Below are 15,901 nucleotides of genomic sequence, written 5' to 3'. Positions count from 1 at the left end.
ACTCTGCAATGTCAAGAGTAATGTATTAACCCCTGTAGTGGAACAAGAAGGCTCTTCAGTTCAAAATAAAGAACACTTTTTGATATGTTGTGATTTAGCGGTTTCATGCCAGAATTCCCCTTTGGAGTTCCTTTACTCAAGGATGGTACCTTAAAGTCAGTAACCTCACGTGTTCTGGTAGACTGAAATCTTCTACTGTTTCTGCATACTGCCAGTGCACGTGTCAGATTTGTGGTAACAGTATTGCTGGCACATTATAGCATGAATTACATAGGAAGTGCCTGATGTAAACACTTAAGGTCACACCCAGGACTCTACTAGACTGGTAAAGAAAAAGTGATTTATATGAGTTGCATGTGTGATATAACATTGTGCCATCAGATGGCAACGTAGAGTCCCGTTTTTCTCTACCCGTTTTCCCTGTTTAGATTTACGCTTTAAACTGAAACACTACTTTGATGAGTCTAGAGCCAGCCCCACAATGTATATTTAAAGCATTTCTATATCATTTTAAGTCATGGCTTCCTCCAAAGAACCATGGGAACCATAGTTTCCTAAGGGTGCTGGGAACTGTAGCTTTGTGGGCACACTTAAGAGACTACAGCTCCCAGGATTCTTTGGGGGAAGTAACGACTGTCGAGATGGCGTAAGAGTGCTTTAAATGTTTGGTGTGGATGACATTAGCTGTGAGCTTCTGTGCATAAGCTTCATGTAGAAAGTTGGGATTTGTAAGCAGTAATGCAAAGGCATCAGCGTTGCATCACTGAGAATGAGAAGACTGATATACAACTTTTCCAAACTAAGGGGGGCGGATTTTTAAGTTACTTTAAAATACCAGATTGGTCTTTCCACTTGTAAGAACTGCATTCCTATTAAGCCATCGTTCAAAATTATCACGTCAGGTCTTAAGGTCTAAACTTTGACTGAAACAAACAAACTTGTGTGTTTAATACAAATATTTGGTGTATAAATGTTGTTCTTAGCTCTTCTTGTTGCAATATATAGGAGAGTTACTCCACAGTGCTTATTTCTACACTACTTTTTGTTTTGTATAAATTTAAAAAGTGGCACACATCATTACTTGGGCACCTATCACCAACCCGGACTTCCTTCCAGTTACTGAAATCATGATGTTATATGATCACATATGAAACCCAGAAATTCTTGGTCTATCCAGCTCAGGTGTGTCTATTCCATTGATGGGGAAACTCTGCCTCCTCCCAGATGTTGTTGGACACCAACTTCCATCTGCCCCTGCCGGCATGGCCAGTGCTCAGGGAGGATGAGAGTTGTAGTCCAGAAATATCTGGAAAACAGGTTTAGTTAGCCCAATCTACAGGTTTAGTCACCCCAATCTACACTGATTGGCACCAGTTCTCCAGGGTTTCAGACAGCCCTACCAGGGACTGAACCTGTATGCAAAACATGCACATACACGTGCACTCTATCGTTGAATTAAGGTCTCTCCAAACTTATGCTGCACAGAATACATGCTGCTTCTGAATGGAAATTGGAATCCATGTAGGAAATGTATCATATGAAATAGCTCTAGTTTTGCTAACACATCAAACCTCCACTTTAAAGCCTTATTATGGTGTTTCATGAAACTGTAAGTTGTCATAATACATAGAAACCCAGATGACGGAGGAGACAAGAAAAGGCTGAAGACTATGGATATGTCATTGTCAAGTTTGTTTTTTTTAAAAGCCAACAGGCTCAGTGAACCCACTGAACCAAACAAAAATTAAACCATCAGTGTTTGCCCTCCAGGAACCTGAAGTTATTCATATTAATTAATCTGCTGAACCAACCATTCTTCTGGACAGACTTTTGTGTTTAATCAAGTAATATCATAATAGTATCAATATTATTGTCACATTCATAAGTAACATTTTCCATAATGGAAAGGCCCCTCTTATTTCTTGGCTTTTCTACTTTCTTAATCCATTAACCTTTTGTTCCTTTGTGAACAGGGATTTCCCTTCCACTTTTTGATACATTAATTCCAGCCTTGGGCTGCCTCGGAGCCAGAAATTGATTTAATATTTAGGCTACGTAAGCAATTCTTAATCGGTGGCAGCTCAACTCTACTTGCCATCACTGCTAAAGAGACATTTGCAGCGCTCTGATTTTAGGTCAGCTTTGCAGAAATGCTATTATGTTTGCAAGCTCTCTCAAACAGAAGTAGAATCCTTATTTTACTAATTTCCAATTAAAAGTTAATTTGAGGTGTGACTGCTTATATGGTCACATAAAGTGCCACTATCAACAAAGAAAGCTCAAAAGAGTAAGTCTTAGTAGAACAACGAATCAACAAAGTAACTATTTATACTTCTCATACCACAGCTTTGTGCATTTTCCTTGTTCAGATGATTGCAAGAACCATCAAAAAGTCCAGTCAATGGATACTGGATGCCCTTTCTCAGAGGAAGAGAGAGCTGCTGCTACAAAGCCATTCCAACACACAGTAATCTACATTAGCAATGTAGGAAGATATACATCATTACTATCATCATCATTATTGCTATTATTATTTATTAAAGTTCTGTACAGCCCTTCATCCAAGGATCACAGGGCAGTGTACAATTAAAAATAAATACATACCATGACAACAAACAAAAACATAACCTTCCCCCCCAGTTTCAAAGGCTATAGATGAATTAGCCAAAGGCCTGGGAGAAGAGAAACATTTTTGCCTGGCACCTAAAGATATGTAATGAAGGCACCAGGCAAGCCTCCCTGGAGAGAGCACTCCACAAATGGGGAGCCACCTAGAAAAGGCCCATTCTCATGTTGCCACCCTCCAGACCTCTTGTAGAGGAGTCACATGAAGAAAGGCCTCAGATGATGATTGCATGGTCTGGGCCAGTTGATATAGGGAGAGGGTGCCCTTGAGGTATTGCGGTCCTGAGCCATTTAAGGCTTTGTAGCTAAAAACCACCACTTTGAATTGAGCCCGGAAACTAATTGGCAGCCACTGGAGTTGGGCCAGGACTGGTGTTATATCCTCAAAGCATCTTGCCCCGATGAGCAACCCGGCTGCTGAATTCTGAACTGGCTGAAGTTTCCGAACAGTCTTCAGAGGCAGCCCCCAAGTTTAACATGTTGTAGTAATCTAACCTAGAGGTTACTAGAGCATAGGCAACAGAAATTAGGCTGTCCAGACAGGGGCACAGCTGGGTCACTAGCAGAAGCTGATGGAAGGCACTCTGCACCACTGAGGCCACCTGTACTTCAAGCAACATAGGAAGCTGCCATATACTGAGTCAGACAACTGGTCCATCTAGATCAGTAATGTCCTTGCTGAGTAGCAGTGGCTCTTCAGGGTTTCTCTTCCAGCTCTATGCCAGTTTCTCCCATGGAATCGCCTGCCCTTTTTTGGCTGGCTCATCTACTTCTTCTGTTACTTTCCTGCAGTAGGACTAGAATTGGTAGCCCCCGCTCTACAAACAACAGCCACTCTACAAACCAACCACGCAGTCAGCAAGCCACTCCTTGTGGTTTTTATATTCATCCCTTTCCAATGTTCCCTTTTTATTCAGGGCTTTATTTTATTATTCTTTTCTCTTGTTTTCTGCATTTGAAAGCCGTTGTAGCTTTAAGAGACACCTGAACTAACAATTCCTATCTGAAGTACTGCGTAGAAATTCTTAAGCGCAAAGGTTGGTCGAAGGATCAAAACCAGAATAAACAAATTCTGTTTTAACTCTCTGTCTTAGCTAACTCCTGTAATAATGTAAATAGAATTTATTTGCATTACTGCTACGGGTTCAGACAAAGAAAATAGTCTATGAAGACAGAAGCACAAGGTTCCGTGACAATTATAAATGGGAAAGAGCAACTTTGACAATCTCTGTGATCAGTTCTTTTGTGTCACTTTGGAGATTTCTATGGCTTTTATGATTGACAATCTCTGGCATCATTCAAAATCTGGGACTATCTTCATTTCATTTCTGTATTTCAATTTTTCCATCTACTGGAAAACTGAGCTCAATTTTTGTTGCTGAGCACAATGAAAATAAAATTTATGTTGATTTATTCTAATATACACAACAAAACCCAGTAATTCTTTTTCCATATATTGGAAAGACCATTTAGCAGTTTTGGTGATTTCAATGTACTAGTTTTCCTGTCCAGTTTGTGTTAGCGTTAAGAAATTCTGTTTTGTGCTGGAGTGCTTGAACTTGTGTCACCAGGCATAACACTCAGGTCATCTTCAGAGGCCTGCCTGGTTGTGCTGCAACCTGCATATGTCCATCTAGCAACAACTAGGAAGAGTGCCTTCTCTGTGGTGGCACCCATAGTCTGGAATGGCCTCCCCGACAAACAAGTAGCAGACCAATGCAATTATAGTGTTGGCACATGTTGAAGGCCTTTGCTAGTTCCTCATAAGAACATAAAAATAATCTGCTGGATCAGGCCAATGGTCCATGCTAGTCCAGCATCCTGTTATCACGGTGTCCAACCAGATGTCTGTGGGAAACCCTGCTATTATGAGTGTAAATGTATTTGGATTACTTGTTATATTTAGATTTTAGTTTTATTGCACATTGCTTTTTTACTGTAATATTTTATACTGTTATTCTACATGCCTAGAGATGCTGGCACGACAAATGATACATACATACTTTAAACAAACACACTACTGCTTTCAAACACAAAGCAAAGGTTGCAAAGCATTCAGACCCACATAGACTTTCAATCTTCTATCTCAAAACTTTTAAAATTGGGGACGCTTACAGATATGTCTTCACATAACTTTCATTTGGCAGAGACACACATCTGCCAGAGTGACAGCTAAATTTCAAGGTTCTTGATTTGCAAAGTCTTTCCAGATCTTAGAATCATCACAGAAACATGCAACTCCCTAAAAGAACTCTAGTTTAATGTTACAGCTTGCAAAATGTAATGGCATTTCACTTAGGATTTGGTTATGCTAAATCTGTTCTATTGTATCTAGCAATTTTACATAGTATGCTTATAACTGAAGACAGGAGTGCCTGGCATGTTCTGGTCCATGGGGTCACGAAGAGTCGGACATGACTAAACGACTAAACAACAACAACAACGCTTATAATTGTCTCCTCCAGACAAACTTTCAGACAAAATGCCTCGTCCAGACAAACCATTAGCCCGAGTTCAGAGAAAATGCTAAGCCAAACCATAGCTTGGCAAATAGCAGCCAAAGGACTGAGGGAGGAGCATAGCAGCTGCAATCTCCTCTCTGGGAGCCCTCATGCTTGTGCATTCACACTAAGCCACAGTTTGTCTTAGAATTATGTTTGAATCAAACAGCAGAAATTTCCAGTGGCTCTCAGCCAGTATAGTGTAGTGGTTAGAGTGTTGGACTAGGGCCTGGGAGAGCTGAGTTCAAATCCCAACTTAGCCATGATGCTCACTGTTTCTCAGCCTAACCTGATAGGGTTGTTGTGAGAATAAAATGAGGCGAGAACAAGATATTTAAGCCTCCTTGAGCTTTTTGGAGAAAAGGTGGAATACAAATGTAAGAACGAATAAAATAAAAAATAATCTCTATAGACCACTGGGCGGGGAAGCAAGAGACAGGACTTCAGGTCCATCAGAGGTAAATAGGTGAACATGGCCCGCTTCACCTTTTGCACGTTGTGCAGGGGGCAGATAATGTAAGGCTGGGTCAGAAGAGAGATCAGAATGGAGACTGCTTTCCTGCCCCACTGCTGGAATCTTTGGGATTTCTCCCCTCCCACAAGGCTCCTAGCACTTGCTATGGTGGGATCTCAGTTCCACTGCAATGGGGGAATGAAGAGACAAGGCTATTCTCCCTGCAAGCTAAAGAGAAAAGGCTATCCACCCTGCAAGCTGCATTCCCAGTGAAATTTTGACTGCCTTGACCTGTAATTACTTCCAAGAAGAACAAGAGACATATCTGCATGCTACGTAATTAAGTGAACGTCATTATGGCATTCTGAATCTTTTAACTCTACTAAATGAAAACCAAAGTAAACAAAACCTTAATGCTTAGGTAATCGCAAGCTCTTGGAATTTTTATGGATGTTAGAATCATTGTGTTCATTAGTTTTATCTTAGGAATGTAGACTAAACTTCTACAAATTTGTTTTGCAAATCTATGAGTCTCTGGGTGTTGGCAGCTTCTGTGCTAGTTGTGGAGCAAGTGGTGAGGCTGGGGTTTATTTTGCTGTGTTTCCTGAGCCTTTTCTGATTTTCTTTGTATGTTATCTTGTAGGTGTGCGCAGGTACCCACAACAGTAAATCTCACTTTGCCAAGACAAATGGTAATGGAAGCATGATATGTGGATGTATAGAAGAATTATACATAAGCTTCTGTTTGCATTTCCTGGTAACTTCTTGTTATCACTGAATGGCTCTGGAGAATATCTCAGAAAATACTACTGTTATCAAAATTTCATTTCTTGATGAGCCTCTTACAAAGATCAGGAATGCTAGACTGTAGCAACCTGAAAGGCGACTTGCCACCCTCTCAAAAATACTGTTTTCACCCAGTGGCAGCTGCTGCCTACTAGACTTGGTAGAGCTGCCAGGTAACAGGGATATGGCCAATGAGGTTATGGAGACATTGCCAAGTTGCTCTGGTTTCCCCCCCATCCTGCTCTCTTGCAAAAAACTGTACAACTACTTGGCACCTAAACTGAAAGGTATCTTACTTTGGTTCAGAAGGCGTCTCTGCTGTCACAGTTGCTCCTCTGCTGGGAGAAAAGTTGTAGGGTCTCCACCTCTTCTGGTTCTCTCCCTATCTTCCTCCTTTGCAAAGAAACAGTGGCTCCTTAAACATTTCCATTTTATTAACACATAACAACTAATATAAGTGTTTTTCCTCAGTTCATGAGGATTGTAATCTCATCAACATTATCCCAAGGAAAATATATCAGTCTACTTAATTTGTATTTACTGTTCACTGGGACCAATACAGCAGCAAATACCTATACCATGCTAACCATGGGCTGCTTATTCCTTTGTCTTTCTTGCAGCTATTGTGTGGGCTGCAGGGCTTTGCTTACTCATTTACCACTGGCAGAACTTCACAGTGTTAATGAGTTGCATGATAGCCACCTCTCCTGCTTTGAAATGGCGACTGCCATACTGTAGATCAGGGGTAGGCAGAGAATTGGTCTACTGGTAGTTTTCTGGGTGAGTGAAAGTAGTTTGGCAAGGATTTATGACTCCCAAATATTTAACAATAGCAACAACAAAATGGGTATCCCACAACCTAATAAAGTTTGGTGTAACAAGGAGCTGATTTTTCCTGTGAAAGGACTGTGAGCTCAGTTCAGTTCAGGTACTTAAATAAATATATATATATATATATATATATATATATATATATATATATATCAATCTCTGCACTCAGAAGCCACCATGCTCTTTAATTCTAAGTGTATGTTTTTTCAAATCTGGCTGTAGTTGGCAGCTCTCTGGGGTCTAATAAAACAAAAAGCAAATTCCACAAGCCTGAAGTCTGCCTCTCCATGCTCTGGATACTGGAGAGAAAGTGGTAAAAGGGATAAGAAGCCTCATTGGAAGGAACTATATATTGTTGGAATAAGCTAGAACTGGCGTGATGGCAAAAATAACCTTCTAGGGCACAAAGCCTCTAGGGCACCACCAGTATTTCTAGGTTCTGCGCTTTGCAGTTTAAGAATTACATTCCAGTTTTTTCTTGCAGTGTTACACATATCTTAGCATTCCAAAAGATCCTGAGGCTGGAGTGGTGTGCTTTTGTGGGGACATCAACATGGGTTGTACTAACATGGTGGCAAGCAAGATGCCACTGGTGCTGTACATCTTATGGAAAACTACGTTAATTAACTTTGGAGGGTTCTGGTTAACATCTCGAGTAGCAAATCCAGGGCACAACACTTGAAACATGTGAAGGAAAGAGAGCTAGGAGACCATCCCATGAAATCCCGAAGCCTATTATGCCTGGCTTAACCACATTATAGCCAAATCATACCCTTCTGTAACCTCCTTAAAAACAGTAACTGAGGGTTATTGAGCATTGGCGTGTTGGCAGAGGCGGCTTTTGGTGTAAATGTAAACAGCACAGATGTTGATATGACGCCATGATTCCAAAACAGGGAAATTCCTGCTTGTGGACTTCCCATGGGCATCTGGTTGGTCACTGGGAGAACTGGGTCCTGAACTAGATGGACCATTGGCCTGATCCTGCGGCTCTTCTTATGTTCTTATAAAAGACAAAAGAACATAGGTCCATCTACCTCAGTACTGTCTACACGGTCCAGCAGCTGCTCTATAGGGTTTCAGCCAGGGAACACTCCCAGTCCTACCTGCCAAGGATTGAACCTGCATCGAAAGCCAGTCGTTCTACTCCCTACTGCTGTAAACCACCCTTGCAATCTTCAGATGAAGGGCAGTATAAAAATGTGAATAATAATAATAATAATAATAATAATAATAATAATAATGTCACTGAGCAAGGTCTCTTCCCTGAGAGCCCCTCAAGACAGGAGCCATTCACCATGGCAAGGCCTTGTTTTTTTTCTTCAATCTCTGCTGAGGAGTGCTGTTTATTTTTGCGTTGGGAGGAGCTTTCTGAAATGCCTTAAGGCAGCGCGCCTTGCCAGAATCCAGAAGAGAGGGAAAAAGGGGTCCCAGATTATACCATTAACTGGGGTGGGGGGGTGATGCGCTTCAGAGACCACCTCTCGCTGCCTCTTTCCCTCCCTGCCCACCTCAGCCACGAGGCCGCTCTCCCCTCGCATTCCGCCGCTCTGATTGCTGCTCGCTGCTCCAGGTACCTCCCCCTCTTCGCCTTTTGTTTTAGTGTCAGGCAGCAGCCCAGTTTCCTGTTGATACCGGAATGTTGTGAATGGGCAGGGAAACGCCACCTTCTCCTACTTCCCTCTGCCTTTCTCTTTCTCTCCCGGCCGCCACAGCTGGGAGAGCCTCTCTTGGCGAGCGCCCTCCCAGCTCCTGCCATTCCCCAGCCGAGACCAGAAAGAGAGCGAGGCCTTCGCAGCCTCCCCGAGAGCGCGCTTGAAACTTTCGAGGAAGGGCAAAAGCAAGAAGCGGCGGCGGCGGCGGCGGCGCAGGAGGGACGCTTTGCCTCCTCTCCAGGCTGCGGGCGGCGGGAGCGGCAGGTGCAGGCGAAAGGGCAGCTCCAAGCCACGCCATGGAGGAGCAGAGGGAAGCCTAAGAAAGGGGTCCTCTTCCTCCTTGTCGTCGATGGCTGAAGCCTGGAGGCTGGAAGAAGAAGAGGAGGAGCTGAAAGAGCTCGGCAGAAGGCACAGGAGACCCAGCTTGAACCCAGCAACAGGTAGGCGCGAGAAGGCAGGGAGAGGTGCGCCGAGGGGGCAGGGGTCCCAAGTGGGGAAGGGAGGCACGTGCTGGAGGGGTGGGGGGAGAATTCAGCGCCTATATATATATATATATATATATTCAGGAGATAGGTTCATGCACTTCAAAGAGCTGCAGATTTTACTTCGATGCCCGCTTTTAGGGTTTTTTTTTATTGTCTCTGGTTGCCTTTCCCGACAAGCAACTCCACATGCTTAAGTCTCTCTCTCTGGAAACTGAAGGGATTGCAATATGACATGGCAAGGGGTTGGGGGACAGTCAAGGTGTCTCTGGTGACAGGATCAAGCATCCTTTCTGATTCTGCCCTCCTGTTTCTGAATGTGCATTTAAGCTCCTTTGACACCTGTGGACGTTCAGTGCAGAACACACTGGTGCTCATGTGGGCCTGGCCCTCAAATCCAGTCAAGACATGGGCTGTTACGTCGCACCGTAGCTGTGCCCCAGCAGCATACCGTTTGGACTCTGTCAAAAAGGGAGTACAGGCACACTGTCTGGAATACGTACATTTGGGGTTCCCCCACCCCATTTCTCAGTGTATGCAGCGGTTTGACCTAGGGATTGGTTTGCAAACACCGCCTTCCCTGTGGTGCCCTCCAGATGTTTTAGACAGACAACAGCTTCAAGCAGAATGGTCAGGCGTAATGGGAGTTGTAGTCCAAAATATCTGGAGGCTCCATTTGGGGAAGGCTGCTGTAATAGATATGCAGAAGTCTTGTGGATGGGCTCAGTATTCAACTGTGGTGTTACAAGCAACCGAAGGTTATGATGTCTGGATCAGGGAATATCCTTCCCAGTTGGCTACTAAAGAAAGGGGGAGGAACGTTATTGGGTCTTTGTGGAAGAACATTCTGGAACCACATATAATCTTATCTCATGGTGAGTCAGACGTAGTCACTCATGGTTCAGTGAAAGGATCATATTCCAATACATTTTTTCTTCCTGGTTGGTGTAGTCTACTGTACACTTGAACATTCCCTTTAGTTCTTTAGAATTCTGAACATTAACTTAAGGCACATCCAATGTATCTCTGGTAGTCAACATTGCTAAGTTTTTCACCAAAGATTTTTGTCCTTAACTATTTCTCTGTTTTAAGACCAGAATGTGGATCTTATGTGAAATAAGTATTCCTCCTAAACTTAGCAGGAGAACACTTAGTGATGCATGTTTTGCATGCAGAGAATTTCAGGTTCAGTCCCTGGGATGCAGGTCGGGCTAGGAATCTCCCCTGTCTGAAACCTTGCAGAGCCACTGCCACTTGGTATAGAGAGTAATGAGCTAGAGGTACCATTGGTGTATTTGTGTAAGCTTTCTATGTAACTGCATTCCTGAGCCAAGCCACACATAAAAGGAGAGGGAACACTGAAGGGTCATCTACTTTGCAATTTGGCATACTTCAAGGTTTGCACTCTGTTGACTTTGGACTCCAAACTTTGCTGACTTCCCAGAATTATCAGTAGTTTCTGTGTTTGAACAGTGGTAGACTATTCCATACCCAAAAGGTGTTACTGTATTTTCTTTCCTCACCTCTTTGGCAGGGAACTTCCTTGTCTGATACCCTCAGAGGTATTTAAGAAACCTTCACTGATAGTTATACAGTTGTGGATTCTTATTAAGATGGAGCAGCGTAGTTGCAGAAATTCATTCTATGGATTGCAGACTTGTAAACAGATTGACATATTTCTACACACACACACACACACACACAGAGAGAGAGAGAGAGAGAGAGAGAGAGAGAGAGAGAGAGAGCAGAGAGAGAGAGAGATGTCCATTCACTGGCAAGAAGACTGACTTGGGATCTTTTGTGTTTATGGTGGATCACAGACAGAATCTATTTTATGCTCTTGTTGCCTAATTAAACAGCTGCATTTGGAGCATTTTGGGCTCTGTATTGTAGAAGGGCAAATGCAACTTCAGCAAACAGTTTTAATTAATAAGCCTTCTACCCATACAGTTTACTTTCAGCAGTGGAATCATGTTCTATCCAGACTATTCTCTGGGTTATTAGTGGCATGCCTTGAGGAAACAAAGTCAAGAATCTGTGCTACAAAAAGGTACAATCCAGGAGCTACCTGTAAGTATCAGGTGGTCAGTGACTCATGCCACTATCAGTAATAAGTGAAGAGTCAACTGGCAAGGAAGCAAGCCATGAGTAACCGCTAGACATTAATCTAAAACAGAACTACAGTATGTGTAATGCATGGCTGGGAAAACTCAGGCCAAAGGCAGTTTTCGATGCTGCTCTTCCAGATCCTCAGGACTTTCTTCAGACCACTCCCCAGGTCACACCCCCTTTTCCCAGACCACAACCCACACTGGACTTGCTCCATGTCCCTTCCCAGTAATTTTATATAGCTGGAATGTGTCCTTGAACTGTGATACCGCCTCTTGCTTGCCTAGATGGATTGTGTATGTGTGTAAACCTCTGGCTTTTTGCATGGCCTACTTTAAAGGGTCATGCTCATTGCTGTCTCAGTCTTCCCTCTGGCCCTGTCCACCACTGACATGCGGCCTCCTGAAGATTGTGAGGAAATGTGGCTCTCAAGCTGGAAAAAAGTTCCTCATGCCTCAAGTAAAGCTGCCCCATGCTGTTTGTGCAGATGTTCCAGGAGCCCTTTGCCTTCAGGCTGCAGTTCCACAGAAAATTTCCTCAGCATGATACTAACTGCTTGAATGTGTGCAGAATCATTGCCTAAATGGTTGTAGTCCTAAGCATACTTACTAAGGAGCAATTCATTTTGGCCTGGTATTTATTTATGAGTAAACATTCTTAGGATTGTGAAGTTAAATGTGTGGATGGATGCATCTGTCGTTTGTTTAATGTCCTGGATTTAGCTCTGGCCTTGTGGTGTCTATGAATGTTGCAAAACAGGCACTTGCTGTGCTTATAAACCCCCTGTTTATGTTATGCTTTTGTTCTAAGGCTGTTCTTTTAAAAAAGTAATTCTTTATAAACTCATCAGTCACCTTTCTGTCGTTCAGTTTTGTAAGGGCTAGAAAACTGGCAAAATAATTTGTGTCCAATTTCCTCTAAAGCAACATTCAGTTCATAGCAGCATTATTTAATCTTAGCTCCCACATTAAACTTGTTCTAACTTGATTTCTAAAATGCTAGCTGGGTTTTGGACAGCAAAACAAGGTTGTATCAGAGAGATTAACTCAGCAGTCAAAATATAATCACAGAAATTACACAGGTGAAGGTATGTTGGCTGAAGTGAAATCAGAGTTGGAATAGAATACAATTTTGAAAAGCAAATTTGCTCTATGTTTTAAGGTACTTGGTAGTGTATTATTCTAAGAAGAATCCTGATTTCTAGATATATGTATTTGGGAGGTGCTAGGTTGTATCTCCTCAGTCACACTTACCGGTACTTAAAATACACATACTGTATATGTGGAATGTTTTGCTCTTTTTTCGTTTCCTTTACACAGACTTTCCTTCTGTGAATAAATATGGCAGGGGCCAGTGTTGATGCCTCCCTGTCTCCAATTGATGGGGGCTACTGGGGAGCAAACGCATGCCATTTTGTGGTTCTGCCTCATTTTATGGCCACCTTTTTGTTTTACACCACTATCCATGGCAGCCATTTTGTGACTAGAGCCTTTGTCACTTTATCAAAACTCCAAATGTGCCCACTGGCCAAAAAAAAGATGGCACCTCTTCTCTGGAGCACCAGAACGCTCTTCTACCAAGAAATGGGGCAAGGTATTTTGCCAAATAATTTATTTTGGGGGGATTTTGCTTCTGCTTGGGATATGGCTGATCACAGACAATGATTAGAGACTGTGTGCACTGTGTTGTTGTTGTTGCTGCTGCTGCTGCTGCTGCTGCTGCTGCTGTTGTTACATCTTCACCTGCAGCATGTGACTGAGCCATTTGGATTTGTTCTACAGCAGTAATAAAAAAAAGATAGGATCAGAGAGTTGCAGAATACATGATGCACCCCACCTTCTTTGCTGCTTTGTAACTCCCTTTCTGCATTGCACATGCTCCTTCCTCTTAACATTTATGTGATCCAGATTGTATGGGTTGATTTGTGAGGGGTTGCTTGGTAGATAATCTTCCTTTTAGGCAGAGGATTAGATTATGTGTGCCTTTGATCCCTTTTAGTTCTTTGATTTTATGATCCACAGTTCTCTTGGGTAGCAGTGATTATACATATGTACTGAATACCTGGCTGCATCTAAGCTAAAAGAATTGTACTTGTGAGTCTGCTCCAGAATCCAAGGAAGTCAGTAGGAAGAATCCATTGAAGTCAACTGGCTGCAGACCAAGCACTGTTGGAATAAATTAAGGATGGTAACAGAGGCTCTTTTGCTGTTATCTGTTGCAGCTTGTCCTTGGAAATGAACCAACATCACTAAGCATAAAGTGTGTTTTTATTTTACAGAAACGCACTTGTCTGCTGACATTTGTACCAGGGAGCAAATGGAACCATAAAAGTTGCATTTTTCAAGCATCTGTAAAAAATAAAATAAAAAATCATGCTGAAAAATTAAATATTTTTTTTTTAAAAAAAAGGTTTAAAGCTTAGTAATTAGGAGAAAGCTAACTTTTTTAAAAAAGAAAAGAAAATCCAAGTTGGCCTCTCCTATATATAATGAAAAGTATCTTGTTTATCTGAGCAGAGTCAAATGAGTTGTCAGGTTGCCCTTTTGGAAAGTGTTGGACTATGAGGAGTATGACCATGCTCCAGATAAAGTCTTGCTCACTCCACATGCGCACGCCAATAATTTACATTAGAACGCTCTTGCATCCGTCCACAACAAGTTATTTTAATGCTGAAAAGATAGCATGGAGTATTGAGAACATGATCTATTGACGTATATTCACAAACAGATGCTGCAATACGAATAAAGGAGATATACTGTATTTTTTGCTCTATAAGACTCACTTTTTCTCTCCTAAAAAGTAAGGGGAAATGTGTGTGCGTCTTATGGAGCGAATGCACACTGCGCAGCTATCCCAGAAGCCAGAACAGCAAGAGGGATCGCTGCTTTCACTGTGTAGCGATCCCTCTTGCTGTTCTGGCTTCTGAGATTCAGAATATTTTTTTCTTGTTTTCCTCCTCCAAAAACTAGGTGCGTCTTGTGGTCTGGTGCGTCTTATAGAGCGAAAAATACGGTGAACAGTGGCGTAGCGTGGGTTGCATTCAACTGCATCACCCAGGAGATCACAGCTGCAGAGATAAGAAAAGAGTTGTTCCGTTGTCTGGAGAGGTCACTTTCTAGTTTGCATGAATAAGCCGTTTTCAGTGGAGCCTAGAGACAGTGTGCACAGCTGTATTGCAGCAGCACTGGGTGTTGAAATTTTGAACCCCTAAGAATTTTGTGCCCAGGGCAACCGCCACTGTGGCTCCCCCGCATGCTACACCCCTGGATATAAAAGCTCATGAAAATGTGCAGTAAAGGTGTTGGTTTACTTAGAATTCATTATTATTCTTCTGAAGCAAGCCATCGGGTCTTGTGCAGGTGTTGGCCGTGATCTAACACTAACCAGGGCTTTCTTTCAACTGGGATCTCTGACCCTTGGACAGGCATTCAGCCAAACATGTAAATATTTATAGCAAGGGCCAGCAACCTTTTTCAGCCATGGGCCGGTCCACCGTCCTTCGGACCATGTGGGGGGCCGGACTATATTTTTTTTTGGGGGGGGGGGAATATGAACAAATTCCTATGCCCCACAAATAACCCAGAGATGCATTTTAAATAAAAGGACACATTCTACTCATGTAAAAACACGCTGATTCCTGGACCGTCCACAGGGCAGATTCAGAAGGCAATAGGCCCCGGGCCTTAGGTTGCCTACCCCTGACTTATAGTGTTCTTAGTTCCAACCTTGGCCTTCCCTCCAAGAACTGGAAGGGACTCCTAAGCATGTTCAGCTGAATGTGCTTAGAACCTTCCTTGCAATCTGGAACCTTGAGTCGGGAAACATTGTGCATGGAACTATGTCAGTTGCACTGTTTGTGCCCTCGTGCATTTGGCTGAACGTCTAATGTCTATTCCAATGTAGTCCCTTGTCATATTTAAAACCAGTTTGTGGAGGTTCATGCATGATATGGAAGAGGCTGATAGGAGCAAGCATGCAATAGTGCATTTTAAGCCTGATTACCGTGTGTATTAGATTCAGAATTTTTCTAATTTCTGAGCTGGTTCAACCTTTGGTACATCACTTGGAGGTGCATTACTTACGACAATCAGCTAAATGTGTAAACTGCTTTTCTTGAAAAGCACTGTGTCTTATATACTATGAGGTGATTTGTTGCCCTTTTTCAGCATGCAAGTTGAAGTTGCTGTCATTGTGTGTAATACTGCATAAACTTGGTCTTTCTCTTCCAGCCCCCCTCCCACATGCTCCATCATCACCTGCCTCTTGACAGGAGGTTTCAAGAAAGTAAATTATGGGATGTTTCCTGGTTAAAAATACAGGGTGGATTCATCTCCCCTTTCTGCCTGCTGCATGGGTTTGGTTGCCAGTTAGCAGCACAACAGAGCATGTTCCATGCCACTTTAGGAGAAGTATTGTTAAATAGTTTATTTCAAAACCTCAGGTTGCCTGCTTTTTATA

At 42.7% G+C, this 15,901-nt stretch overlaps 1 protein-coding gene across 5 annotated transcripts in view; it reads left to right on the top strand.

Moving 5' to 3' along the window:
* The first annotated feature begins 9,150 nt into the window (after positions 1–9,150).
* Positions 9,151–15,901, top strand: part of SH3D19 (SH3 domain containing 19) — a 67,699-nt gene continuing 60,948 nt past the window's right edge. For 3 of the 5 annotated variants that reach the window (XM_083519902.1, XM_083519903.1, XM_083519901.1), the window contains exon 1: positions 9,157–9,292. In XM_083519902.1, coding sequence (XP_083376028.1) covers positions 9,202–9,292 — 91 coding nt within the window. In that variant the 5' untranslated portion in view covers positions 9,157–9,201. Of the gene's footprint in view, positions 9,293–15,901 lie in introns of all 5 variants that reach the window. The other 2 variants (XM_083519907.1, XM_083519904.1) reach the window with 1 other exon arrangement.

This window comes from Podarcis liolepis (genome assembly GCF_965112155.1).
Source record: "Podarcis liolepis genome assembly, chromosome: 9".
Taxonomy (NCBI): Eukaryota; Metazoa; Chordata; class Lepidosauria; order Squamata; family Lacertidae; genus Podarcis; species Podarcis liolepis.
The sequence above is the reverse complement of the archived record's forward strand: the minus strand, read 5'-3'. Positions and strand labels throughout refer to the sequence as shown.